The sequence below is a fragment of the Sorex fumeus genome, unplaced genomic scaffold (assembly GCF_029834395.1).
Source record: "Sorex fumeus unplaced genomic scaffold, SorFum_2.1 ptg000128l, whole genome shotgun sequence".
Classification (NCBI taxonomy): domain Eukaryota; kingdom Metazoa; phylum Chordata; class Mammalia; order Eulipotyphla; family Soricidae; genus Sorex; species Sorex fumeus.
Genome location: NW_026606185.1, coordinates 15202812 through 15230806, shown reverse-complemented (window position 1 = coordinate 15230806; position 27995 = coordinate 15202812). Strand labels below are relative to the sequence as shown.

Genomic DNA, 27995 nt, shown 5'->3' with positions numbered 1-27995 from the left:
CAGGGGTGTTCATGTTTGCCTGAAACTATTGTTTCTTAACAGTTTCACTCACTGGCTCCGATGTACTATCGAGGATCTGCTGCCGCCGTCATAGTGTATGATATCACCAAGCAGGTAAGGAGGCTTTCCTTGAGAACATGTGTGCCTCTTAGGGGGTTCTGGCTTAAAAACACCAAAGCAGAGATTTCACTGCTTGAGTCATAAAAAGCCACTATTGAGATTTTATAGAATGGTGGTCAAGGATGAAAAATACTATATATGAAGTGTATGTATGTGTATGTATATATATTTACAAATATATATATACAAATATATATATATATATATATAATTGGTGAAGGGGAAATATCTGGCTGTGCTCAGGGCTTATTCTTGTCTCTGGACCCAGGGGTAAGTAACTCTTGGTGGTGCTTGGGGGCCCTTCTGCAGTGCCAGAAATCAAACCCAGTTCGGATATGTGGAAGCAAATGCCTTCCATGCTGTACTATCTCTCTAGACCCTAGGCGAATATTGTAAAGCATTTCAGATTTATCGTCCAAGTGAAGCAAAAGTGAACATTCTATTATTATTGTTTCTTTGGAGTTCCTGCCCTGCAGTGTTCAGAGGCTACTCCCAGTTTGGTGCTTGGAGCTTGCTCCTGGCAGTGCTCAGGGGGTCCTGGGTGCCAGGAATTAAATTTATATTTCCTGCACTGCATGTACTCCAATCCCGTGAGCTGTCTTTCCAGACCAGATATTTCTGTTTGAAACCGTCAGTTTATAAGAGGCTTGATCCTGGGCTCGAGAGATATGCAGAGGTTAAGGCACTTGTCTTACTTTCTGTTGACTAGGGTTCAGTTCCTGGCATTGTGGGTGGTACATGAGTATCCCCAAGGGTGATCCCTGACCATTGATCTCAGAGTAAGCCCCGAGCACCACTGGATGTGGCCCCAAAATTAGTTAAACAAAGAAAAAAGAGCCTAGTCACATTAACTAGCACCATTCTCCATTAGGCTACCTTTGTTGTGTGTGTGTGTGTGTAATTTTTATTAGTGAAACACCATGAGGTACAGTTGTAGATTTACAAATTTTTGTGCTTGGGTTCTGGAGCCACCCCCTGCGGTGTTCAGGGCTGACTCCTAGCTCCACACTCAGGGGACTATATTCTGTGCTGGGGATCAAACTCAGAGTATCCACAGGCAAGACAAGCTCCTTGCTGAAATGGCATCTCTTAAAGAAAAAAAAAAAAGAGATTCATTAAGCTCTTCATTCAAATATAAAATCCTTATTTTCTATTTCTGTTTCATACTATGTAGAGTCCCAGGGATAATGCCTCTGTAGGTGCAGTGCGTTAGAGTAGGTGCACACATGTGTTGAGTAATCATGTGGAGGATTAGTAACTGCCATGGTTTGCTGAAATGGCTTCTTCATCTCTCCTGGGAGCTGGCTTGGGGCTCAGGAATGCACTTTGATGTCCGTCTCTGGAACTGTCCATGGGTTCTCACCCACTTACCCAAGTGTGGTGCCTGCCTTGGAGGATGGTTACTAGTGCATGAAGGGCAGAAAGGGGGCCCAAGTGAGAGTATAGCAGGTAGGGCATTTGCCTTCTGTGGCTGACCCGGATTCGATCCCTGGCATCTCATATGACCCCATGAGCACTGCTGAAAGTGTTCCCTGAATACTGAGCCAGGAGTAAACCCCTGAGCACTGCTGAGTGAGGCCCCCAAAAATAAAAAGAAAGGGAGGGAGAGAGGGAGGGAGGAAGGAAGGAATGAAAGGAAGGGAGGGAGGGAGGGAGGGAGGGAGGGAGGGAGGGAGGGAGGGAAGAAGGCAGGCAGTACTCAAGTGTACGTGTGTGCCTGTTTGTGTAGTTTTTGTGTGTGTTTTTTTAGGAAGCAAGTATAAATGTCTCAGTGATGTAACTGATTCTTTATGTTGAGTTAGGACTATAATTTTATTTAGTGAATTTATAGTGCTTTTTTCCTATTAATTTCCCCTCCCCTACTTCCTTTCATAGTCGTTGTTGATGACCCAGAGTCATACATGCCCAGGCACCCTCAGATTGTGGGCTAACCAGGGCCACAGTCAGGCTGTGTGCTCATATATGTGGCCAAAGTGCTCTCAAGTCAGGTGTGCCTTTCATCCTAGCACTTTACACGTGCTTTCCAGACATCCCACTCTTAGCCAAGACGCATAGGCTGTGGGGCATGCTCATTGCACAGCTCCAACGTGTGCTCACCAGGGTCTGTACTTCCTGGCTGAGGTGCTCACACCTTTGGCTACAGTGCTCTTCTGACACATGCTCTTCTTGCTCTGCTGGGCCTGGAAGTTGCTGCTCTCCTGGGGAGCACCAGCAGCCGAGCTGCCAGGACCGGTTCTGTGCCTGGGGAATACCAGGGAACTAGGATCACCGCTTGCAGGGCAGGAGCCTGCAGCCCCAACACTGTTGCTCAGGGCCGAGGCTGTGATTTTAAGTTATGTTTGGTTTTGTAAAAGGACCCTTCCCAAGCTACTTAATTTAGCTCTCTCTGCTCAAGGACACACTAGGCCTGCGGGAGGCCAGGTTTGAGTGTCAGCATTATGTGGTCCCCTGTATCATTGCCAGGGTGACCTCCCGAGTACCAAACTGGGGCTAGTTCCAGAGCATGGCCAGGCATGGCACCCCAACTAACGCTACCCCAAAACTCATGTTGGGAGGTAATAAGGTAGTGTTAAATAGCTTAGCCTAAGCTTCAATCTTGTAGCAAAAATAGGAGCTGTGTTTTGCTATATGTAACGCACCTGAAAATACTTTTTCCTCTAAGTTGTGTTTGGCTGTATTTCTACTTGGCTAAGTATTATGCTGAAGCATTTTCTAGTGATTCCTTTATACTTTTTGTTTAGGATTCATTTCATACCTTGAAGAAATGGGTGAAAGAACTGAAAGAACATGGCCCAGAAAACATTGTAATGGCCATTGCCGGGAACAAATGTGATCTCTCAGACATTCGGTAAGACGCATTACAAATGTGTGTATGCATGTTGGTGTGTATGCATGTTTGTGTGTGTTGTTAAGAGCCTCTATCCTTTAATGTACATACATAAATTCTCATGCCTGTATTGTTTACTGTCTGCATAATGATTTAATCAATGACTCAACCCAACTAGAGTTCCAAGAACAGGTCATGGTGATAGTTCAAAGGGTAGAACACATATGTAGCAGGTCCTTGGCTAAGAGCTCAATCCTCCAAATACATGGAGCCCCAAACACTGCTGGGCATAGCCTTGAGAGCTGTTAGAATTAATATTATATATATAATATATATTATATATATTTACTAAATTAAATATTATATATATGTAAAAAGGAAATAGTAGATTTATGTCGTCTCCATTCCCCTGGTTAATGTAATTCTCAGGAATCCCAGGATTGGTTTTCATAAAGACAATAATATAGTACTTCAAGCTCTGCTAATCCAAATATGATTAAACCAAAGTGAAATAAACAGCTGTTAGGTGTGGCCTGTGCCCACCCCACCACCCCACCCTCCGCCGCCCTGCTGGCTGTGGTTCCTATTTAAAAAAAAGAAAAGAAGGGGCCAGAGCAGTAGTACAGCAGGTGAGCTGCTTGCCTTGCACACAGCGGACCCAGATTTGAGCACCCGTATGGTCCCCCGAACCCACAAGGAGTGATTCTTGAGTACAGACCCAGGAGTAACCCCTGAGCATCGTCGTATGTGGTCCAAAAACGAAATATTAGAGTAATTTAAAAATGGCGGGCAGTCTTCTGATAAAAATAAAATAAGATCTCCCACCAGAGCAGTTATGTACCTGGCTCAGATGTCGTTGGGAGAGATGCTTCTATAGTTTCACTGTTACCTTCTCAGTTAGTTTTGCCATTAGAACTATTTTCACCCTCTCAGCATTACTTCCATATGTCAGGGAAGGTTAGAATTCTTAGCATTTTTCATGGCCTTCTTATTTTAATTCCAAACTTGTAGCTTGAGATCGTAGCCAGGTCTATTTAATCTCTCTACTGTGTCCTGTTAATTTTGTTTGAGTCCACACCTGGCAGTGTGCAAGGGCTTGTCCTGGCTCTGTGCTCAGGAGGGACTATGGTTCTGGGAGTTGAGCGAGGCTCCTGGTTGAGGCGATCGTGAGCAGAGCAAGTGCCGTAGCTCCTGTGTTGCCACTTTAGCCCTTCGCTATTGTGTTCCAGTTGGAGTATAAGAAATAAGATCTGCACATTCGGCTTCCCAGAGATACCGGATGGTTGAATTTTCTTTACCTTTAGAGAGAGGTTTGTAAGGATTTTTTTCCACGTGATCTGGAGATTTAATGACAGTCCCATCTTGCCTGATGGGCCAGATATTTTTACTAAATTAAATATTATATATATATATAAAGGAAATAGTAGATTTATGTCGTCTCCATTCCCCTGGTTAATGTAATTCTCAGGAATCCCAGGATTGGTTTTCATAAAGACAATAATACAGTGCTTCAAGCTCTGCTAATCCAAATATGATTAAACCAAAGTGAAATAAACAATGAAAATAGATCTTGCAAAAGCTTTTAACATGACCTTTGGCAAATTGCTTTGTTTCTTTGAGATTTCACAGCTTAATATCACATTGCATTGGGTTGTTGGGTTGGTGTATAATAACAGCCATAAACACCACTTAATCGTTTGTTTTTCTGGGGGCTAGCCAAGTCTTTAAACTTCCTGGACTTAGTTCATGTAACTGCCTTTTTTCCTGTAATCCAAAAAAAAACAGGTGGGTTAGGATAATTCCCAGTAGAGCCACTTTAAATTTTGTCATTGGAGGAAGTTGGAACTAGGGTGTAGAAACAGCTTTTGCTGAGAGAAGGTACCGGGGCCTAACACTGTGGGAATGTGGTTAGGCTGTGTCTTTAAGCTAAACTAAGTCTTATGTATTGTGGAAGAGCTGGGAAACTAGAATTTAAGCAGAAAACACTGTAAACTTCAGTGGTATTGGCTTGGTTATGTGAACTGAAACCAGTCTTAATTTCAGTAAGAAGGGGAATTGATGGGGAGTTATGCTCCGTGACTGGTTCATTGCCTTCAGCCCCAGCATTTGATCGGTTCCATCTTTCCTCTTTCTTGGTCTGGCACGTTTTAATTCTTGTCTAAATTGGTATGGGAGGATTTCCCAGCATCCCAACAAGGCATGAAATGGCTAAAGATATGTGGGTGGCACAGGATGATTTTCTTCCTTCAGACCTTGAGGAGGGAAAGTGGGAGGTCTTGTAAAGGGAAGAAAGTACAGTTGGGAGCCTTTTGCTCTAGTCCAGCGGGGAGGGCACTTGCCTTGTATGTGGCTGACCCAAGTTTGATCCTCAGAAACCCATATGTCCCCTGAGCACCACCAGGAGTAGCCCAGGAGTGGCCCTAGGACTCCAAGCACTTCTGGGTAGGGAAAAATGAACCAAAAACAAAGACCCTAAACATGCAATTTATATGGTCCAGTAACCACACTGTTAGGTGTTCATCCCAGAGAGCTGAAAACTTACAGTCACACCAAACCTGTACATGAATATCTATAGATGCTTAATTTGTAATAGAATGAAACTGGAATCAGTCTAGATGACCTTGTAAAGGTAAAGGTTAGTGACTAAATACAGACTGGTACGTCTACACTGTGGAATACTACTCAACACTGCCAAGAACAAACTACAACATGCAACTTAATCCCCCCACTGCAGCGAGGAGGCTACCACATCACCAGGGGAATCATGCTAAGTGGTGAAAACCAATCCCAAAGGTCTCATGGTGTATGATTCCATTTGGTATTGTGGCATTATTCTTTCTCTCTCTCTCTCTCTCTCTCTCTCTCTCTCTTTCTCTCTCTCTTTTGTTTTTGTATTAAAGAATAGTGATTCACAAAGTTACCAATAGTTGAGTCTTAGGCATACAGTAATTCAACACCAATCCCTTCTCTGGTGTCACTTTTCCTCCACCAATGTTCCCAGATTCCTCCTCACCCACCCATGCCCGTCACCTTGACAGGCACATTACAGAGTCCAGTGGCTGCAGCTTAGTGGTTTCAGTTTTGTTGAGTCTGTGTTTTAGGTATATGGCTCTACCCTCACTCCTATCACTGGGATAACTGAAGTCCTCATACCTGTTCACTTGTTATTTCCAGTTCTCATGACTTTTTCCTTCTCTCTAAACACTGAGTTTGAGGATGATTTAAGCATTCTGGTGCTTTTTTCCTCATCCAGATTCTGTATAATACAGATAAGCAAGATTATCCTGTCTTTGTCCTTCAGCTTCTGCCTTTTTTCACTCAACATGATATCTTCCAATTCTAACCACGTTGCAGCAAATTAAATGATTTCATCATTCTTTGCAGTTTCATGATGTTCTGTCATGTGCATGCATGGTGTGTTTTTTTTAAATGCCCAGTTGGCCAGGTGATTCAGTGCTCGGGCCACCAGAGTCATACCCAGTGATTCTCAAGACATCAAAGTGCTAGGGATTGGGTCAGGAGTATGCCTTGCACATGCCTATCCCTGTCTATATCCACCATCCCTAGACTGTTTTAAAAATGAAAACAAATTAGAAATACAGTACAGATTAGTTGTTGCCAGCAATTATGGCGAGAGAGTGGTGTGGGTGAGGGGTGGGAAGGCAAGTAGGCATGGATATTAAAGGGCTGGAAAGACACTTCAGCAGGATGAGCACATGTTTTGCATGTAAAAAGCCTGGGTTTGATCCCCAGCCCTGTGTGGTCCCCTGAGCACTGTTGGGAATACCCCCAGAGCCAGAGTAGCCCCGAGCCCTGATGAGGTGTCCAAAAACAAAAGTTTGGGATATTGCAGCTACACAGTATCTTCTCTGTGGTGGGAGACATGCAGATGAACATGGTGATCAGATTGTGCAGAATAGAACATGCATGTGTAGGAGCACTAGAGAAGAGGGAGCTCTGAGTAAAAGAGCGTGTGGACATCAATCCTACAAAACGTTTCCTTTGGAAAAACCTGGGGAAAATGTACAAGGGCTGTATTGGTATTGTTTTTTATGACTACCTCCAAGTCTACAATTCTTTCAGTAAGAATTTCGGTCAAGAGGGCTGGAGAGATAGTACAGTGAAAAGGAGCTAGCATATCCAGTTCACTTCTCAGCACCATGTGCAGTCCCCTGAGACCTACCAGGAGTGACCCCTGAGCACAGAGCCAGGAGCAAACCCCAGGCACCACTGGCCCAAATTCAAAGGTGATCAAAGGGAACCTGGGGACACTGGTACTAGGAAATGTATACTGGTGGAGGGATGGGTGTTGGAATATTGTATGACTGAAATCCAATTTTTAACAGTTTTGTAAGGGTCTGTCTCACAGTGATTCAGTAAAATATGTATATATATATCCACACATACATACATATATTATAGGCACACATATAATATATGATTGACTAAATTTTTGTAATCACACTAGGCCAAATAGTATGTTTAGCTAGTCTTAGTAAATCCAACAGGCAAAAGAAGAACAGAATAACTATGTTAAGAACTTTCAGGGGGCTGGAGATTACAGTGGGTATTGTCTTGCCTTGCACAAGGCCAATTTGGGTTCCATCCCCAGCACCCCCTATAGTCCCCTAAAGTCCATTCCTTGCTTGTGTCACGTCCTGGGTTTGATCCCCAACACTACAAGAAGAAAAGATAGTCCAGGACCATCCTTTGCAAAGCATTGCCTTAGGTGACAGGAGTTTATGGGGGGGGGAAGGGGAATGAAGTATCCCCGGACTTCAGTGCAAGTCTCTGTCCACAGATCACAGCAGCCCCCCACTTCCCCCAGACCTACCTGAGTAAAGCAAGGCACTGCTTTATTCACTTTCAAGATGCAGAATTACCACCACTGACCCCTCGTCCTGTCTCTCTTCACAAGCAGTTCCATTCTCCATTCTCTGGCCAGTTTCTTATGTTCTTAGTGTTTGGTTGCATGTTTTTTAAGGGTTTAGGTTTTGGAATTTCACCCAATGGTGCTTGGGACTTACTCCTGACTCTGTGCACAGACTCACCCCTGGAATTGTTCAGGGGACCATATGTCGTTCCAGGGATGGAACCAGAGTTATCCTCATGCAAGGCCAGCACCTTCCCTGCTGTGCCATCTCTCTGGAGCCTAGCCTGTCACTTTGTATCTCACATTGAGAATCATCAGGAGAAAAGACAAGTCACACTCAGCCCCTTTGGGATGGCAGGCTCCTCCTGTCATGCTCTTCTGGGTTGCCTCTGGCCTGGAAGATGGATCAGGGTCCCCTGACTGTGGCTTTTTTCTTAAGAGGAGCTGCAGATGCTTGAGGAACCATCTGCTCTGATGAGCACTGGATGCTGGAGCCTCTGACCCTTCTCCACGTGCTTCTCCTCTGTAACCCTTTCTCACAGCTCTGACAATGCCAGTGGCTTGTTGAATGCCAAGAGTAAGGTCCGGGGAGACCCCTGGGCTTAAAGAGCAGGCCAGATTCGAATTCTTTAGAGGGAAGTGGATGTCCAAACGATGAAGAATGAAAAGAAGAGTTCCCAGTCTGACGAGATCGGGGGATTTATATGCAGAGTCAAGTTCTAACTCAGGGGAAGAGGGTCCTGGGAGAAAGCCCAAAGAGTTGCAGCACGTGCTTTGCGTGCTGCAGGCCTGGGTTCTGTCCCAGGCATCCCATGGTCTCCCAAGGCCCCGGGGGGAAACCCCCAGTGCTGCCAAAACCAAAATCAGGAACAGAAGGCAAAGGAAACAGAACTGGGACCTGAGAGGTAGTTGGGTAGAGTGAAAATAATTCCTGAGAAGTGACTTGTGACAGGCTTGCTGGTAAAAACTGGCTCAGAAAAGTGAAGGGACTAATTCTGCCTGAATGGTCTGGGGCTGGTGTGGGGCTGAGTGCATGCTTTGCATGCAGGAGGCCTGGGTTTTTATTTCCAATATCTAATCACCAAGCAGGGATATCCCCTGCACACCCCTGGGTGTGGCCCCCACCAATGGACAGGAGTTGGGTAGGATGGGGCATTCTCCTCTCACCTTGGTATTTGTTCAAGGGGTCTGTGCTGGCGTCTCCATGGTACGCTGGGCCTCATTGTTATTTTGGCTGTGAAGAGTCAGGATGGCTGAGGAAGATGTGCTGGAGAAGGGCTGATGTGAGAAGATTCCTCGGCCTCATTTATTTTATCTTGCAAGCGGTGTCACGTAGTCACCAGGATGGGGATTAGAGGAGTGTCTGCTTAGGGGTGCTGGGAAGTGACCTAGGACAGTTCTGTCACTGGCCACCTCTGCTTGTGGTTCTTCCCAAGTCCTAGAAAATCAGCCCATCCCTGCCCCCACATCCAGCAGCTCAGCTGTGCAGGGACTTCGGATACCTTCTGGTCTCTCCTGGGGAATGCGCTCACAGCCTCAGGTTGTTTTTCCAACACTTCTGCTGTCTCTGCTCAGAGAATGGTGAGGATGTGTATTGTCAATGATTTTAAAACTTCTTTTTCTCCAAGCAAAAAGGCTGTGGGCTCATGGGAAGCTCTGGGGGGAAAAGTGTCCACCCCGATTCCGGTTTTCAGTCTTGATTAGCAAATAAGTGTTTGGATAATTCTTTTGTGTGCAGAGAAAGTTCTGTGGGAAGAAAAGGAGAAGAGGAGAAAGTATTTTCCTTAGAGCTATTTACTTCTATTTGGGGGAGCCAAGAATAGTACACAGGGGAGGAAGAGCGCTATGAGCAATGCGAGGCTATATTTAATAAAGTTCCAAATGTTACACTGCAGTCCGGAAAAGACTGGAATTCGGGAGCAGAAAGTTCAGTCACGGAGGGCTTTGGAAAGAGTCCTGGATGAAATGTCACAAGCCCGGCTGGCTGCTGGGAGTGAGTCAATTGGGAGGAAGTTGCAGGAAGGCAGAGATAATGGACTAAGGCGGGGAGGAGGTGGAGGGGGGGGTGGCGTGAGCGTGGCACTTATTAGGGGTGAGCAATCCTCAAGATGATCTGCCTGATTATTTGCCCTGGGGAATGGTGGGGAAGACGCTTTATGAATGGTCTTCAGAGTGTGCAGAGTGTTTGGGGTCTCACCCGTGCCGCTCCTGCCTCCGCCTCTCCTCCTGCTCTCTCATGCGTGAGTGATGGCTCTGCCAGTTCAGGAGCCTGCCATGGCCTTGGGATCCTTCCCTTCCGGAGGTGGCACCCGGCAGAGAGAGGAAAGCTAGCTGCCAGCCTCCAAGGAGACTGTGGCAATGATTCTAGATCCTCGAGCGAGTAAGAGTTTCCAATGCCAGCCAGGAAACTGCATGAGAAGCTTGGATTTTGCAGCCAAAGTGTCCCTTCTGCCGTTTCCTGAAACTCAAGCTGGACATCATGGGACAGGTGAAATAGCTTCATTTGTACCCAGGGCCCAGGTTTGATTCCCAGCACCACATGGTCTCTGGAGCACTGTCAAGAGTGACGCCTGAGCTCAGAACTAGGAGCAGCTCCCAAGTACCAGCGGGTATCTTCCCCCAAGCCCCAAAACAATCGGGCATATATTTGAAGCTATTCCCTGTATGTGTTGAAGTGTCTTCTTCAAATTTACTTGTTTTCATTCATATATGATAATATAATAGACATATGAATATATGATAATATAATAGATATGAATAGATGATGGTGTACATTATAATCAGATAAATATACTTAGCTCCTGAATAGATTTATAAAATTTTTCCCTTTATGCATTTTTTTTGGAATGAAGTGTGTTTAGAAATCTTTCTACACTTCCAAGATCATAAAAATATCCTGCTTTTTTTTTTTTTGACCACTTCCCAGAACTAGAGCAATGGTAGTACGGGGGATGAGATGCTTGCTTTGCACCTAACCAGCTACCCACCCAGTCCATTTCCTGCACGGAATGCAGGATTCGGCCCCCAAACCCAACCATGGGTGAGCCCTGAGCACAGAGCCAGGAGTAAGCCCTGAGCACAACAACAATAACAGTGAACCAAAGCAACCAAACCTTTGTTGATCTCACAACAGCAACCTAATATTTTTGTTTGCCTGTTTGCCTCCACATCACTTGAGTTGGTTCTTAACATGTGCGAATTATTTCCATTTCCATTTCAATATGTGGGTGTCTCCGGGATTCCATCCTTCCCCATTGCTTCTCCCTCTGGCTGCTGTCCTGCTCATCAACCCTGGTAGAGTACTGTACACACTTGCTAACCTTTTCCCCAGCCGTGCTACATTTAGCACAACCAAGGAACCAATATTGATACTTGATTGCCACCTCAAGCCCACCCTTTCACTTCTGTTGTACCCTAACTTCCTTTGATCTAAGGCTCTGTTCATAGCCCTCAGGTCAGCCTGGCTCCTGGGGCTGCCAGATTCTCCGACTCCTTTTTCTCCAAGAATCCTGACAGTGCTCCCAGATGCTATTCAGGCATTTTGGAGAATACCTTTCCATCAGGAGTTGATGTATCTCTCATGACTAGCCCGGGCTCCTGTGCTTAGGGGAAGAAGAAAGCTGCAAGTCCAGCTTTCACTGCTTTATTATTAATTAAACATAGCATGAGGTACCATTTCAAGGCTCTGAGCTCTCAGCAAGAGTTTCCCCTGATGATTTTGACCTTGACCCCCTGCCTGCGGGATCTCTGAGGCCTTTTACTGTGCAGGGACTCTCTTCCTTTACCTCTCATTCCTGGACTCCTGGGCAGGGATGGGCTCAGTCCTCAGACGGGGCTATGGTCCACCTGCCTGAGAAAGAAGAATTATGTAGAATTCTTCTGCCAGTGACACATGTCTCTTCCCCACCTAAGTTTAACTATTAAGTTAGTGAGTTATAAGTTTGGGCTTGTGGGTATGTCGTTTACACTTGGGGTTATAATACAATACCAGGTTACTTAATTTCTTCTTCAGATTGTGCTGGTTCGTGTCAGCCCTTTCTTCCTTTTTCAAATTTTCTTTTTCTGTTGCCTGCTGCATTCCTTTAACATGCACCTACCACTTAGTTTTGCTTTGGGTCCTAGGGACCAACCAGCTTCTGGTATGTGCAGCGCAAGCTGGCCAGGCTAAGCTCTTGTTCCCACGCCACCCCTGTGGGTTTTGAGATCTTACTGTCTGACACTGCATCATGCTGCAGGTCCATCTTGTATGTATGTAATTTAGGTTCTAGCCTGTGGTGTAGCCATTTCTCTAAGGAGTCCTAGTTCTTTTATTGAAGAATGGTATTTAGTGACCAGAAAGATCTGGATTAGGTGTGCTCACTGTTTCTGGGTTTTGGTTGTTGGCTCGAGTCCCTGTCAGTGAACAGAGTTGGGAAATATCCACAGTAATTTGGTGTACATACATAATTATTCCTCTTTCCATCTATATCTCTTTTATGATCAGTGATAGTTCATCTGACTAATCAGTAAAGTTCATCTGACTAATACTAACCCACATGACTCATTCTGATCTTTAGGAGAGTATGTTTGTTTTTTGGACCACACCCAGCAGTGCACAGAGCTTACTCCCAGCTCTGCACTCAGAGGTCATTCCTGGCAAGCCTGGGGGACCATACATGATGCTTGGGATTGAACCCAGGTCAGCTGCTTGTAAGACAAGTGCCCTTCCTGCTGTTCTATCTCTCTGGCCCCTCATGACTTTTCTTTTTTCCTACCAGTGCCTGGGGTCAAACAGCTTCATACATGCAAGGCAGGTGTCATACCACGTGCCACATGCTGAGACTTGGGGTGGGATGGGTTTGGGAACCCCGTGTTGCTGGGATCTCTCTAGGCCTTCTGCATGTGAAGCATGTACTAAGCTCTTTGAGCATCTCTCCAGTCCTACAGCTGATTTTTTTTTCTTGGTTTTGGGGCCACAACCGGCAGTGTTCAGGGGTTACTCCTGGCTCTGTGCTCCGAATCACTCCTGGAGGTGCTTAAGGGCAAGTGCCCTCCCCTGCTGTGCTATCACTGCAGCCCTGCAGCTGATGTTCTGAGCCCCCTGATATGTTGCATCTTGGGAGCAGTGCAAACAGCATCCCCAAGAAAGAGGCTTTTCCAAAATCCAGGAGGAAAGGACAGTTGTTCTGCTCCGAGGCTGGTGGCCTACGACCTTCCTCCGTGTTTCTCTAGAACCCCAGAGCCTTGTCTCCATTTCTGTCTGGAAAAGGAATTTCAGGAAGCCTGTCCCCCTGGAAAGCCCAGGCTTTCTGCTCAGCCCTCATCCGAGCAAACTCTGCCATTTTCTTTGACAAATGGTCCACTTGAGTCTGTGGCAAGAACCTGACAGGACTTGTTTGAACCTGACACCGGGAATGTGGCCCCACACTCAGGCTCTCCATAGCGAGGCCCCATGGGGACAGAGAGTCCTGGGTAGGGCCACGTGATGTCCCTGCAGGCATTCAGGCCATTGTGAGGTGCTTTTGTCCAATGAGATGTTTACTGTGGAGGTGGTAATTATTCTTCTTTTCTTTAAATAAAAAAAAAAAGTTTTCCTTTTAGTTCTGCTTCATAGGTAAGCCAGCCCAAGTGTTTGTAAGAACTAGCATCTACGTTTAATTAATCTATTTGGTTTGTTGGGGGCGGGGGGCACACTGGAGAGTGCTGAAATGACTGTTTCCAGCTCAGTGCTCCAGGTTGCTCCTGGCAGTGCTCAGGGAACCATGTGGTACCAGGGATTAAACCCTGGCCTCCTGCATGCAAAAACTTGTGCTCCAGTCAAACGAGCTGTCTTTCTGACCCACAGACTAGCTTTTTGTTTTGTTTTGATTGGGGGGGGGGCAACCCCCACTGTGCTCAGGGCTTACTCCTGGCTCTGTGCTCAGCCATTCCTGATGGCCTTGAAGAACTATATGGGGTTATGGGGGTTGAACCCAGGTCAACCCCATGCAGAGGCAAGCGCCCTACCCACTGTACGATCTCTGGCCCCCAATCTCTAGACTTTAAATAGAGATTCTTGCTGCTTTAGTCATTGCTAACTTGTGTGCGTCATGCACATACCTTGGTTCTTTGGAGAGGATCTGAGCATGACAAACCCTGCTGGTTCATTTCAGGGATTCCTGGGGACCTAGGGAGAGACCCTGCTTCACCCATGTGCACGGCAGCAGCTTTCGCAGGCAGCCTGCAGTCTTCCTTGCCTGGTCTTGATGGAATGCTATGAATGATTTCCTTCGCTTTTGACTAGAATACCTTAAACGTGGGGATGGGTGTGTGTGTGTATGGGGAGGGGGGGCGGGGGGCAGGATTTGAAAAACCAAACAAACACACACTTCTGCCAGCCAGGCACAGCCTTCTTCTGCTGGCTTGCTCCTTACTCACGACCAGCTTAGTTGGTCTTGCTTAGCCGTAGGAAGGAGATTGTGGCTGAAGGAAGGGGACAGTTTGTAATGTCATTTTAGCAACTGTGTCCCAGGAGTCAAGCAGTGTAGGGAATGCTTGGTTATTGCCTCCAGGGCATCACTGGGGAATCATTTCTCTGTTTAATATTTGGTGTGGGAGCAGCTGTGGTGGTCCCAGCTCAGGGCTTTGATGCCCGGGAGTCACTCCTTCCTGGTGGTGCTCCAGGGCCCATGAGATGCTTGGGATCGAACCTGAACATGCGCGCGTGCACAAATACACACACACACACACACACACGCTCACTCACACACAAAGGTTCCATCCTAGAAATACAATATACATAGTGCCTGAGAAAGCCAGAGAAATAGTACAGCAGTAAGGCACTTGCCTTGCATACAGCCAACCCTCGTTCAATCCCCAGCATTTTATCTGTTTTCCTGAGCACCACCAGGAGTGATCCCTGCGCAGTCAGGAGTAGGCCCTGAACACCTCCAGGTGTGGCCCAAAAACAAAAACAAAACACATTAAAACAAGAACAAAATAAGAAGAAAAAGGAAAAAAGAAATATCTAGTAAAACTTTTTCTGTTATATGTGTGATTTTTAAAAATTCCTAGTGATTAATTAATAAGAATTGAGCAAAGATCTATAGGGATAAAACTTAGTAGCTTTGTGTTAGAACATAGAGATCACTTAAATGAAAATCTGTACTTTTTCCTTGGATAGAAAAACTTGGTATTGTAAATATGACAGTTTGCTTTAAATTTAATTGAATTAAAAGAAATTGAGTTTGTGAATTCACTGAGATTCCAGTCAACTTCTCTAAATAATACTTTAACGAGTGTATTACAAAATGGAGGAGAAAATTCACCTAGGAAAATAAATAAACAAAATTAGTATTGAAAGAATTAATGCTGGCAGATGCTGAAATACATATCAATGATTCAACAGTAAAACAAAACCACTTTGTCACAGAACTAGACATAAAATCAAAGAACAGAGAATCAAGAAATAAGATGAAATACATAAGGAGATCTAATGTAGAATAAGGATGATATTTAAGCATATAAGAAGGGTATTGAAAAAAGAGAGAAAATAAATCTAACATTAAACAAGGATTTAAATGTACAATTCAAAAGACTGAAAGTTAGAGAAAGCAAATGAAAAAAAATTAATTTTGGGTCACACCCAACAGTGCTCAGGGGTTTCTCCTGACTCTGTGCTCAAGGGCCGTGGTGGCGATGCTCCGGATGTGGTACTGGGGACCACAGCCACATGCAAGGCAGGTGCCTTTAGTCTTTGTTTTATTTTTCTGGCTCAGCCAGTGAATGGGTTGTTTGGGTTTTTTTGTTTGTGTTTTTTTTTTTTCCTCCTTTTTCTGTTTGTTTTTTGGACCACGCATGGTGATACTCAGGGTTTACTCCTGGCTCTGCACTCAGGAATTTCTCTTAGTGTGTCTTGAGGGACCATGTGGGGCACTGGGGAATGATCCCAGGTTGACCACATGCAAGATAGAGGAAGGTAAACACCCTACCTCCTGTACTATTGCTCTGGCTCATCAGCCAACAAATGGGATGATAATCTTAGAACTACAATGAACTATGTAACTCTAACACAAAATTCAAAAGCCATAAAGGAAAAAGGTGTGCCTGTATAAAAAACTTCCACAAACAAGGCACGAAAACAAATGATAAAGTCAACCCTGTGGGAAACATCCAGGAGCTCTGCCTGGGCGTCCCTGCCCACCTTCTCCAGGGTCGTGTCCCTGCTCTCTTGCTCCTGAGTCAAAGAGCGTGGAACTAGTTGAGTCAGCAGCTGGATTGCTGAGCTCCTGCCACAAACAAGGAAATAGGCCCTTCCTGAGCAGCCTGCTTCCAAGTCCTGGAGCCCACAAGAATGTAGATTCTGGGCTGGGAGATGCGCAAATGACTGGAGCCCATGCTTCGCATGTGGGAACCCCAGGGTTCGAGCCCTGGTACCACAGCGTATCCCAACACCCTTCTTGAGCACCAAGCTGAGAGTAAGTAACCTCTCCAAAAAAAAATCAACCAATAAATAATGTTTTTGTCTGCACTAAGTACCATCGCCAGCGCAAAGCAGTGTCTGGGACACAGCAGGCTCCTGCAGTCCCAGCAGGACCTGCGCCTGCTATATTTCTTCATGCCCATCCCCGACTATTTCAGTGGCATTCTCAACACTCCTCACATCTCCAAGTCTACCCCGTACCGCCTGTACCTAAGACCTTCTTCCCCTCGGGAGAGCTCTAGGGGATCTTGGCAGTCACTCATCAGGATGTGTGAGCTGACTTGCCAGCAGGCTCACTAAAACCTCTGACCCGGGTCCGAGGAGAGATCAGCAGACTGAGCACAGGCTGTGCCCCAATCTTCAGAAACCCCAGAGTTTGTCTGGGGGTCAGTTACTGTGGGTGAGCTGGCAGACAGAAGGCTGGTAAGGGGAGGGAGGCCCCTGGTGCCCTGGAGGGGGTGCAGGGCAGAGAGCTCCAGGACCTGGTGGCGAGGCAGCGGGCAGAAAGCCTTGCCCCGCTACGGCCTGAGGTTGCGTCCAGAGGCCACTGGAGACACCAGCAGACACAGATTCGCGGCTTTGCGTTCAGCCTCTCCCAGCAGCTGGTGGTCTCTGGGAGCTGGACTGAGGGGTCAGCCGCTCCAGCGCAGCCAGCTCCAAGAGAGCCATTTCCAATGCCCCTGTGGTCTCTGGCTGGTGCTGGGGGAAGGGGAGGGTAGCAGTTCACGAGAGACAAAGTGGATTTGTGGGTGAACAGCTGTTAGTCCTAGACAAGTTCCCTGTATGAAGCCATTGGCCATTTCGCTCGTGGTGCCCACAGCTCAGCATGGGCGGAGCCGGGCCTACATGGAGCAGAGGAAGCATGTGTGATGCTCGGGGGTCTGTGACCCTGAGCCATGCCTGTGCGGGTGAGCCTGTGAGCATGGTCTTGGCTCCAGCCGGGGCGTCCCTGCCGCATCCCTTAGCGCCTGATGCTTGCCTGATCGCTGACCCTTCTCTGGTCTCTGGGTGAGGGGGCTGGGCCCTTCCCTAGCCTCCAGCGCTCCTGCTTATTCTAATGTGCTGATGGGGTGGGAGGGACACCCCTTCCCAGCTCCACTTGGCGGGTTCCCACTGCCTGGAGAAGGAGCTGGGCAACGAGACCTTCAGGCCAGCAGCCTGGGCACTGCCGGCCTGGAGGCAGCTCAGTGGGTTTGCAGAAAGCCTCCCGGGGGGCTCTGGGGGCCGGCATTCCCTCATGCAGCCTCAAAAGGCTAACAGTAGTCCTTCCCATCAAGATGCCCTCCTGTTTGTTTCTCCACGGGCTTGAGTCTGTCCACCAGCTGCGCTGCCGAGTGCTGTGTCCAGCGCTGAGAAATATTTGTTGAAGAGTGAAGTCATGGATACCATAATCTCATCAGTCATCATGACATAAGGCCAAGGATCACAGCTTCCTGCTCCCGAGGTCTGTGCAGGCCCCCCAGGGTCAGCGGGAGGCCCGCAGGGTCACTATTTGATATTGTCTGCAAGAGTCTTTAAGGAGGACAAAGTCTCACCTTCCTGTGGCTCTTCTAGACGGGAGTTGCAGCAGCTTCCCGGTTCCTGCTGGGCACCCTGCGCTCCCAACTGTCTGTGCCACAGACTCCACACACTGGGCCCCAGCCCCAGAGACGGCCTACTCCTTCGTGGGTCAGCCCAGGTCACCCACCTCGCAGACTACAAGTATCCCATGCCGCTGGGGGCCCGGGTTTAATAGCGCCTGGGAACCAACTGTAAGCCAGGAAAGCCCTCACGTGTGATGGCGTTTGCCCATGAAGGCTCAGCTCTGCACAAGCCAGGGAGATGGAGGGAAGTCGCTCCGGGACCAACCCCATGGTAGGAGCTTATGCTTGGGCCCCCATGTTCCCTCCAGGAAGTCAGTGTGTTCACCAACCCTAAGCGCACCCAACTTGAAGTCGTTCATCTCATTGCATTTTCCTTCCCCCATCTTTGCTCTGTTGGTGACCCTGGTGGCGGGAGGAAGGGAGGTCACACAAGCTTACTCTCCTGGTTGAGGCGCTCCCCCCTCTTTCTAGGGGCATTGTTTGCCCTGGCCCACGCCCCTTACTGTCACACATCCAGGCTACAGAAGGACTCAGAGGACTGTGGCGCTGAGGCTCTGAGCTTCTGGGATCCCACGTGGCACCTCTGGCAGCACCGGGAATCGAACTCATGACCACACGCCAGGGAGGCACGTTAGCCACTGAACCAGCCCCCACCCCAGCCCCAGCTCAAGTGTCATCATGGTGCTCTCACAACTTCGTCACGACCCACTGAATCTCGTCAGCCTCCTCCCTTCCCCCCCCCCACCCCCCGCCGAGGCTGAGCAGTGGGGATGAGGTTGTGACCTTCTGATCTCATGGCTGGTTCTGCTGGAAACCGGCAGGGCTGCTAGGAGCAGCAGAGATCCAGGGACAACCAAGTGGAGTGCTTGGTGACTGGCCAGAGGTCCACCCTCCAGATCAGGGGATGCAGTAGTGGACACGGTGCCTGCCCAGGGCTGGGGCCTTCTCGTCCGGTTCGTATTAGCAGTCTTCAGAGGCCCTGCAGGCTGTGAGAGTCAAGTCCAGCGGATTTCAGGGTGAGGGCGTTTAAGCCCCATGCCCTCTGCCTGGCATGCTGCAAAGAAGTGCCTGCAGCTGCCTTCTGGCACAGCGTGACCCTCGCCTGATTCCCCCCCTGTCCTCGGAATCCATGACTTGTTTGAGGGGAAGACTTTGGCCCACCTAAGTGCAGTCACGGTGACTAGAGAGACAGTCCCGGCTGACAGCTCCCAGCTGGTACCCTGGGTCCAAGCAGCCGTCCTCGCCTTCATCCCAGCCGCCTCTCACCTCTGCTCACTCGTGGGGTCTTGGGGGGGGGCAGGTAAAGGGGGGGTAGAGGGGGCTGACTGTATACGCCCTGCTCTCACTCTTGGGGGTGGGTCTCTGAAGCTGCTTGATCGCCAGGTGCACCCCACCCTGAGCTGAAATGAGCAGGCATCCTTGTGGGCCCCACCCTTCTGTTTGCAGTCTGATAAAGACCGCGGGAAGAAATTTTAAAAATCAACATCAGCACAGGCTAACAGGCCAAACTGGGTGCAGGGAAGTCCTTTTCTGGAAGAATACTTGCCGCTGACACTTCAGACTGCCTTTCGGTAGCGTGAATCCCCAGGCCCAGGGCGGCCAGGAGGAGTGGACATGGGCCTAGGAGTGTCTCGTGCAGGCAGATTAAGCCATAGAAATGCACATTCACAGTGTGCAGCTCAGGAGACTGCTGTGCACTATGAGGAACCTGCCACAGTCGCCCAGCAGCCGGGTGCCATGCAACCCACTGCCCTGTAAACATTTCAGGGCCATGGTGCCATTTTCCCAGTCACTCTAGAAACCAGTTAAAGTGGGGTTGGAGTGCAAAGTTAAAGTACCGCAAGTAGGGCATTGGCCTTGCACTTGGCAACCTGGGTTCGATCTCCAGCGTCCCACACGATCCCCCAAGCACCGCCAGGAGTGATTCCTGAGTGCAGAGCCAGGAGTAAGCCCTGAGCATTGCCAGATATGTCCCCTACCCCTCAAGAAAAGAAGAAGAGAAAAAAGAAACCAGTTAAAACTATTTCTGAAATAGCTGCTGGGAGGGAAGGGAGAAGAAGGAAATCTCATGCTCTGCCCCCCCCCCCCCAACAACAACAACCAGCTCTGCTTTTCTTTGTGTGTGTGTGTGTGTGTTTGGGGCCATACCTGGCAGTGCTCAGGAGCTGATTCCCTGGATGGGATCAAGCTCAGGTTCCTGCATACACAGCATATCAGCAGCCGTAGCCACCTCTCTGGCCCCTGTCACTCTGAATTACTCATTTTATTAATTTATTTGATTTTTAAATTTTGGATAGGGGAGCCACACCCAGCAATGCTCAAGGAGCAAACTGGGCCAACCTGCAAGGCAACCCCTTGTTCCTGGTACTATCTCTCCTGCCTAGATTTTTCACTTTATGTGATATTTGTGTCATTAAAGTTTTGCAGGAAACTTTAATGGTAAAGGTTCAATGTATCATACTACATCCATTACAACTAGGAAATGTTTATTTCCAAATCTTCAAATCATGCCACAGAGATTGTACAATTGTGAAAAACTCGTCATGAAAAGTGTTACAAAATTATGTGCATGTGTCCATTTAAAAACAGTGTACTATGCCGGTATCTACTCGTCTGTGTTGGGCACCTAGATTGTTTCCAGATCTTGGTTATTATCAATTGTGGCCTGTGTACACAATAGATATATTACACAGATCACAACTATGAGAACAGCTGAAATTTTGCAGTTTCCTGCAACTTGGATGAATTTGTGAGTGCCGGGCAAGTGACGTGAGTTCTAAGTCAAAGATGGATGAGCTTGTATGTAAGTGTAAAGAAACAGAGTGACTAGATGAGTCCCATTAAATCTATGATCAATAGAACTGGGCATCAATGGTGGCAGACCGGACATGAGAGAATGGTGGAGGGATCTTGAAAACAATGGAGGGATTGTAGTAGCCCTGCAGCTATAGAACAACCACTTTAATGGCATTGTAAACTAGGATACCACAATAAAATAAGTTTTTTGAAGACTGTCAGTATTGGGGCTAGAGCAGCAGATAAGACCGTGGGTAAGGCACTTGCCTGTTGTGCGGCTGACCTGGATACCCATCCCCCATAAGGTTCCACCGGGTTGAGCCAAAACAACAACTATAGCTTTGCAGCAGGGTCATTCTCCAGTTGTTCATCGATTTGCTCCAGCAGGCACCAGTAACAGCAACAACAACAACAACAACAACAACAACAACAACAAAACAAAGTAGAAGAAGGAAAGAAAAATGTTTCAAATTGTGTTGGCCTCGTGGGAAATAGTGTTGAAATTAATCTTAACTCTGAATGTTGGAATCTACACGCCATCTTTGTGATTCTCCTACCATCCTAGATTTTTTTTCCTTCTGTAGGACTGGCCACAACATTTTACTGGGTCTGTCTTGTCTCCGTGGGAGCAGGAGACCCGTTCTCCTGCTCACCCAAAGGCTCACCCACACCAGCATCTCTGTCCTTGTTGAGTGAGTGCGGTGGCATTCTAAAAAGGGATGCTGTCACATGAGCTTTCTGTCCAGCCTGTTTGGGTTATTGATATTTTACAAACCAACACTCACTTGTCTGACTTTGTCCTCTTTTCCAGGGAGGTTCCCCTGAAGGATGCTAAGGAATATGCCGAATCCATAGGTGCTGTCGTGGTCGAAACAAGTGCAAAAAATGCCATTAATATCGAAGAACTCTTTCAAGGAATCAGTAAGTACCTGAAATTGTGCCCGCAGCTTAGCTTGCAGTTTTAGACTTCTGAGAGTCCAGGGTAAAATCCTAAGAGATCTGAGGTCTCTTTAGATTTGGCACTTTAGGGCCTGCTTTGCATGTGAGAGAACTGGGTTCAATCCCTGGCACCACACAGTCACCGGAGCACAGTAGGCATGATCAAGCCCTGCTGAATATTAACCAAAAATTAAAAAACAAACATTTTTCTTGAGCACTGCCAGGATTGATCCCTGAACACAGAGCCAGGAGCAAGCCCTGAGCACTGCTGGATATGGCTCAAAAAATAAAATTAAAAAAAAAAAAACAGCAAAAAAATTTTTTTAAACATCAGAGTTCTGAAAGAGAGCTCTTCTTTTAGTGGACTTGTCTGACATCTTGTTATAAAATTCGCAACCGTGAGTTTGATTACATTGACTCAGTTCTAAAGTTCCACAATGTTTGCCTTTAACCAATTTGATTCTACAGTTTTATAAATCAAACTAATATAACTTATTTTAAAATAAAATTTTACTTTAAAAAGTTTTGGGTGGGGGGCTGAAGACAGCTCCCTTGAGTTTGGAGCATGCTTTGCATGTGGGGAGCCGGGGTTTAGTCTCTGAGCACCAAGGAACCAGGAGTGGGCCCTGAGCAGTGCTAGGTATGACTCCTGGAATCAGAAAAAAAATTGTGTGTTCTGTAGTATTTTATATTAGTATACTGAGGGAAAGAAACATGAAATAGAATACGGTATGGGGAATCAAAAACCTCCCATTCAACTGAATGACTTTAGGCTGAAAACTGAGAATGTTTCGGTATTTCTTTTGTTTGCTGATTGTCTTCATCTCATAGGATTTGGCATGGGGTTTGGGTGGGGAGGCGATTTGTAAAGTTTTTTTCCCATTTCTCATCCACTGATTAATGGAAGGTGAGGCTTGCCAGAACTCCAGTTCTGGGCCCCCTCAGGGAGATTGGTGCTCCTGCTGTTCTTTTTCTTTTCTGTTGCCTTGTTTGTTTGGGGATCATACTTAGCGGTGCGCAGGGGCTGTTCCTGCATCAGGGGGCCATGAAGCACCTCTCCAGACCAAAGCTATCTCCCTGGCCCTGGCTTTATTATTCCTGCTCTCCATAGAATTGTGTTCTCCAGGCTTACTGGCCTGAGAGGTTCAACTCTAAATACCATATGGTCCCCAAAGCACTACAGGAAGTTACTCTGAGCACTGTCAGATCTCAGGGGTTCCTGATTTAGTCTCTGAGCCCTTGAGCCACAGAGCTGTGTAAGGGCCAGACCCTAGCTGAACCCCAGAAGGAACCCTCCTTTCAGTTTGGATAACCCACCACCTAGAACATTTTGTTGTAACTCCCTATGGTGTTATCACTCTGACCCCTCACTATTATTACAGTGACTTGTACTAACCCGCAGAAAGTCGCCAAGCAAGGCAGACTCTCTGACTGAATTTCAGGGTCTTGGATCTTGGCTGGGCCCCCGAGGAGGAGGACCCCCCACCACCTGCCCCGTTGGGAGAGGGTTCTGGAAACAGACAGAGTCCCCACAAAGGAAATTTCAGGGTCATCGGGAGCCACTCAGTGCCATCAGTTAAACTATTCGGTGAAGAAAATCATGAACACAAACAAAACACTGGTGAGTGAGTTTGGTCTGAGGAAAGAGGAGGATTCTGGTGTGAGTTCAAGCCAACTGTGAGACGCCAGAGGCAGTGAGAAGTTCCCTCTCAGCAGAGTCCTCGAGCCCAGCATCCCCTTCTGGGAGGGAGTGGGTTCTGAAGGCTGGGAAACCCTCATGCCGTGTGCCAGCAAAGCCCCCACAGAATGGCGCTCAGGGCTGGGCCTTGCCCTTCCTTCTTCTTCACTAGGTGTATGGTGTCATCATAGATAGTGGGTTCTCAGAGGTAAGTAATAATCAGCTCGTGAGAAGGAAATCAGATGTGTTCTGGAAAGCACCAGCTCCGCTGACAGTGACCTCAGGCTGAAGGGAGATCAAATTAGAAGTTTTCCCTCCAGAATTCCCTTCTGGAATTTTCTGGAGCCACGATGTTTAAGAGCAACTGCCAACTGTTCAGGAATTCAACACCAGGCTGTTGAGACCCAGAACCTCACCAAATACTTAGTCTCTGGCAGTGTTGCAGATTCTGCTCTGAGGGGTCTTGGGATAACCCCACAAGAGGCTGTGGACAGGTAGTTTGTGTACGTTTGGGGAGACGGGGTGTCCAGCATCCCAGTACAACCCAGCACTCTAGAATTTAACAGGCCATTTGGCAGGGTGGGGGAGGAAAGGAAGCCTCGTTATCCAAATTGGAAGGAGGGTTCCTTCTGGGGTTCAGCCAGGGCTCGGCCCTTGCACAGCTCTGTGGCTCAGGGGGTCAGAGACTTTAAATCAGGAACTCCTGAGATCTTCATTTATTTGAGGAAGTTGGTGTGTGTGTGTGTGGGGGGGGTGTTTGATATATTGCCTAAAGCTGCAAATCGTTTGTGTCTCTATAATACTTGTATCACCTCATTGTTCTTATCAAGCTACCATGTCTGTTTTACTGGACTTTAGTTATAATTACCAGTAGCACAATTTTGAGCCACTAGAGAAGGTGCGAGATTCCACAGTTTTCAAATGATTTGTGACTCATGTCTGTTTTTTATAATACATACTTTGGTCACCCGAGCTGGAGCAATAGCACAGCGGGTAGAGTGTTTGCCTTGCATGCAGCAGACCTGGGTTCAATTCCTCCGTCCCTCTCGGAGACCCCGGCAAGCTATTAAGAGTATCCTGCCCCCATGGCAGAGCCTGGCAAGCTCCCTGTGGCGTATTTGATATGCCAAAAACAGTAGCAACAAGTCTCACAATGGAGACGTTACTGGTGCCCACTCGAGCAAACAGGAGTACAGTGCCACAGTGCTACAGTTATAATTACCAGAGCAAGGGGCCAGAGGACAGCCCCCAGCCAGATCTCTAACCATGTAGCTACTTGGAAGGTGCCTCTCTGACCCACTCACCTGAGGGGAGACTCCTCAGAATGAGGCAGTGAACCTGATGACCCGGTTCACTCAGAGCCTTCAGCCTCCTCCTGCACACATCTCATTTATCTCCATTTCCCTGCTCCCACTTGTATTACATGAGCTCCTCACTGAGCTCAAAGTAGAAGGAGACGCTGCCGACACCTCTGCCTCCTCAGAGCAGAGCTCAGGGAGAAAATGCATCTGAGAGACAGATGGAGTTTCAAAGTCAAGAATGAAGAAAGCCCCAAGCACCACCAGGTGTGGATCCAAACAAAACAAAACAAAACAAAACAAAACAAAAATAGCAAAATGTCACAGGCCAAGAATGAGGGCCAGAGAGACAGCTCAAAGAACTAAGCATGCTTTGCAGGCAGGGGGTCCAGTTTCCATCCAGTGGCATTGCATGGTCCCCAAAATACTCTGAGAGTGACTGAGAGTGACCTCCCACGCACACAGAGCAGGGAGAAGCCCCCAACGTAGATCAAGGTGAAAAGTAACTACTTTCCTTTACTCTCTCTCTCTCTCTTTCTCTCTCTCTCTCCCCCCCCCCCTTTTACCTCCCCCACCTCTCTCTCATATTTTAGGCCAAACTCTAAACATGTGGTGTCAGAGGTCAAATCTGGGCCTCCTTCACGACAAGCCTATGCCGCAGCCCTTGGAGCCAGCTCCCCTGGTCCCTGGAGTAGGGTCTTAAGGCTGGATAACCCCAGTCAGTTGTACAGCTCAACGCCTCTTCACTGGTTTATTCAGCAGATACACCTTGTGCTTTATCCTGAATCTCATGTCCTGAAAATAGCCTATGGGTGCAAATAAATGAGAGTAGTGCATGAAGAAAAACAAAAAGACTGTGGGAATAATGAAAAGGGAGACTGAGATATGGGTGAGAGAGATCTCCCCGAGAAGAGCGTTTAATGCTGGACCTGAAAAACTTGAGACAAGTTAGGCAGAGAGCTCAGGAAGAACAGAGCTGCGTTCTGAGGATAGTGTCATGGGGTGGGATGGGTGCTGTGGTAGGGTAGGTATGGTGTGCTTATGGTGTGGTGTGGTGTGATATGGTGTGGTGTGGTGTGGTGGGCCGTGGTGAGCTATGTGTCGTACAGTGGTGGGGGTGTTCAGTGTGGACTAGTGGGCTATGGTGTGCAGTAAGATGGTGGAGGTGCTGTGGAGTGGAGTACTATGTGAGGGCTGATGTGGTGTACTCTGGTGTCTGATACTGTGTGGAAATAACCAAGGGGAGGGCGTTTGCCTTGTTTGTGGCCAACCCAGGCTCAGTTCCCAGCATCTCATATGATCCCCTGAGAACTACCAGGGATGATCCCTGAGCACTGAGCCAGGAGTAACCCTGAGCACCACCAGGTGTGTCCCCAAAACAAAACCAAAATATTAACGATTTCTTCCTGTTGACTTGTCTGCTTCCCTTGGTTTCCTTCGCAGCTGTTGTTCGCAGTGACATGACAGTGCTGTGGGGCAGGCCAGAGTCTCTCTCGCTGTGGTGTTTGCACAGGGGTGTGGGGAGGCTGCAGCCTTTCAGTTCTGCTCACGCACATTTCAGCTTTGGTGCTCACACAGGCACTCACCAGGGATTGCACTTCCTGGCCACAGTTCTGGCACACCGTTTCGTGCTGCTCACAGGGGTCAAACCTCGCTAGTTGTGCTCACACATGCTTGGCTGCAGGGCAGCTGAAAATTGCTTTCAGCACTGGCATCATCAGAAGCTTCCTGAATCATGCTTAGCTTGTGGGGTGGCACCGGGAATTGAACTCTTGACCTTACACGTGCAAGACTGCATTCTAAGCCCCTGGGCTCTCCTCCAGAACTTCAGGGATTTGTCTTTTTAAATGTTTCCCAGCCTGAGGTTTGCCTTATTTTCTTAACTATATTTGGGGTGTAGGTGTTGATCAGAGAGATACTACAGAAGGGAGGGCATTTGCCTTCCATATGTCCAACTCAGGTTCAATCCCCGGCATCCCATAGGGTCCCCTGAGCACTGCCAGGAGCAATTTCTGAGTGCAAAGCCAGGAGCAACCCTGAACATTGCCGGAGATTGGCTCCAAAACAAAAACACCCCAATATGGCCCCAAAACAAAAACACCCCAATATTTTTTAAAAAACCGAAGATTTTTAATTGATGTTTATTCCATTCGATTTGTTTCCCCCTTCATATGAGTCTTCTATTTCTGTGTGTGTCTGTATTTTATCATTTTTTACTGATAAGTTTTAGCATTTTAATTCTTTAACTTTTAATTTTTAACTTGAAAAACTTTAACATGCAAAACTACAAATAAAATTTACTCTACTTTTGAATACCCCACCCCCTTGCCAATTATCTGTTTTTCCCTCTTTTGGGGGGGGGGGAGCTTTGGGCCACACCTGGCAGTGCTCAGGGCTTACTCCTGGCTCTGTGCTCAGGGATCACTCCTGGCAGTGCTTGGGGAACCATAGTGGGTGCAGTGGATTGAATCCAGGTGGGCCACATGCAAGGCAGACAGCCTACCTGTTGTACTATCGCTCCAGCCTCGATTCTTACCCTCTCTTAAATAAAACTCTGCAATAAAAAATATATATATATATACATTTATACACATATATATTAAATAAAATGTTATACAGTGATTGAAAAATAAACTATCAAGCCATGAGAAGACTGGAAGAAATAGTAAATGCATGTTGCTAAATGAAATAAGGCTAACTGAAAGGCTGCATACTGGGAAATCCCAACTTTATGACATTCTGGAAAAGGCAATAATACAGGATCTAGAAAAGGGTTTGGTGGCTGCCAGGGACAATCCCTGGCTATGGGACCCGGGTAGAGTGAAGAGTCAAAGCACAGAGGAGTTTTAGGGCATAAAACTATTCTTCGTGATACTACAGTGATGGATGGGAATGCATCATACTCATTTATTAAAATCCATAGAATGTGCAATACTAAGAGTGAGCCTGAATTTAAACTGTGACCTTGGACCGGAGAGATAGGACAGGGCTTAAGGCTCTTGCTTTGCACACAGTTGACCCTTGTTTAATTGCGACACAACATCTGATCCCACAAACGCCACAGCACGAACCCATTTTTTTCACAACCTCTTGGTTATCGTTTTCAGATCCACTATTTTTAATTCCAGGTTGTCATTAGAGTTTCCCAATCTTTCACAAGAATTCAGGCAGATTATTCCTTCTCTAATTTTAGCATTTTCTAATTTTGAGCATATCCTGCCTCAACTTTGGAGTCTTCGAATGTTATTTTCTGTTTATCAGTTGCATGCATCTTTCTGTTCTTCAGCTTCTTGTAAAAGCTATTTCTGGCTCTCCTGAAGTTGGCACTCACAGCACCTTTCATTGCTCCCTCAAGCCCTTCGTCATTCACATAAAATATTTTGGAGCATGTTTTGGCTTCATCTACTGCGATTTGAGGGATTTTGATTAATCTTCTAAGGA

The 27995-nt window shown here is 47.3% G+C and overlaps 1 protein-coding gene across 1 annotated transcript in view; it reads left to right on the top strand.

The window, feature by feature from the left end:
* RAB31 (RAB31, member RAS oncogene family) overlaps positions 1–27995 on the top strand; it is a 127123-nt gene that overhangs the window by 88409 nt on the left and 10719 nt on the right. The window contains exons 4-6 of the mRNA XM_056137990.1: positions 43–114; positions 2862–2968; positions 21451–21560. Of these exons, the coding sequence (XP_055993965.1) occupies positions 43–114; positions 2862–2968; positions 21451–21560 (289 nt within the window). The remainder of the gene's footprint in view (positions 1–42; positions 115–2861; positions 2969–21450; positions 21561–27995) is intronic.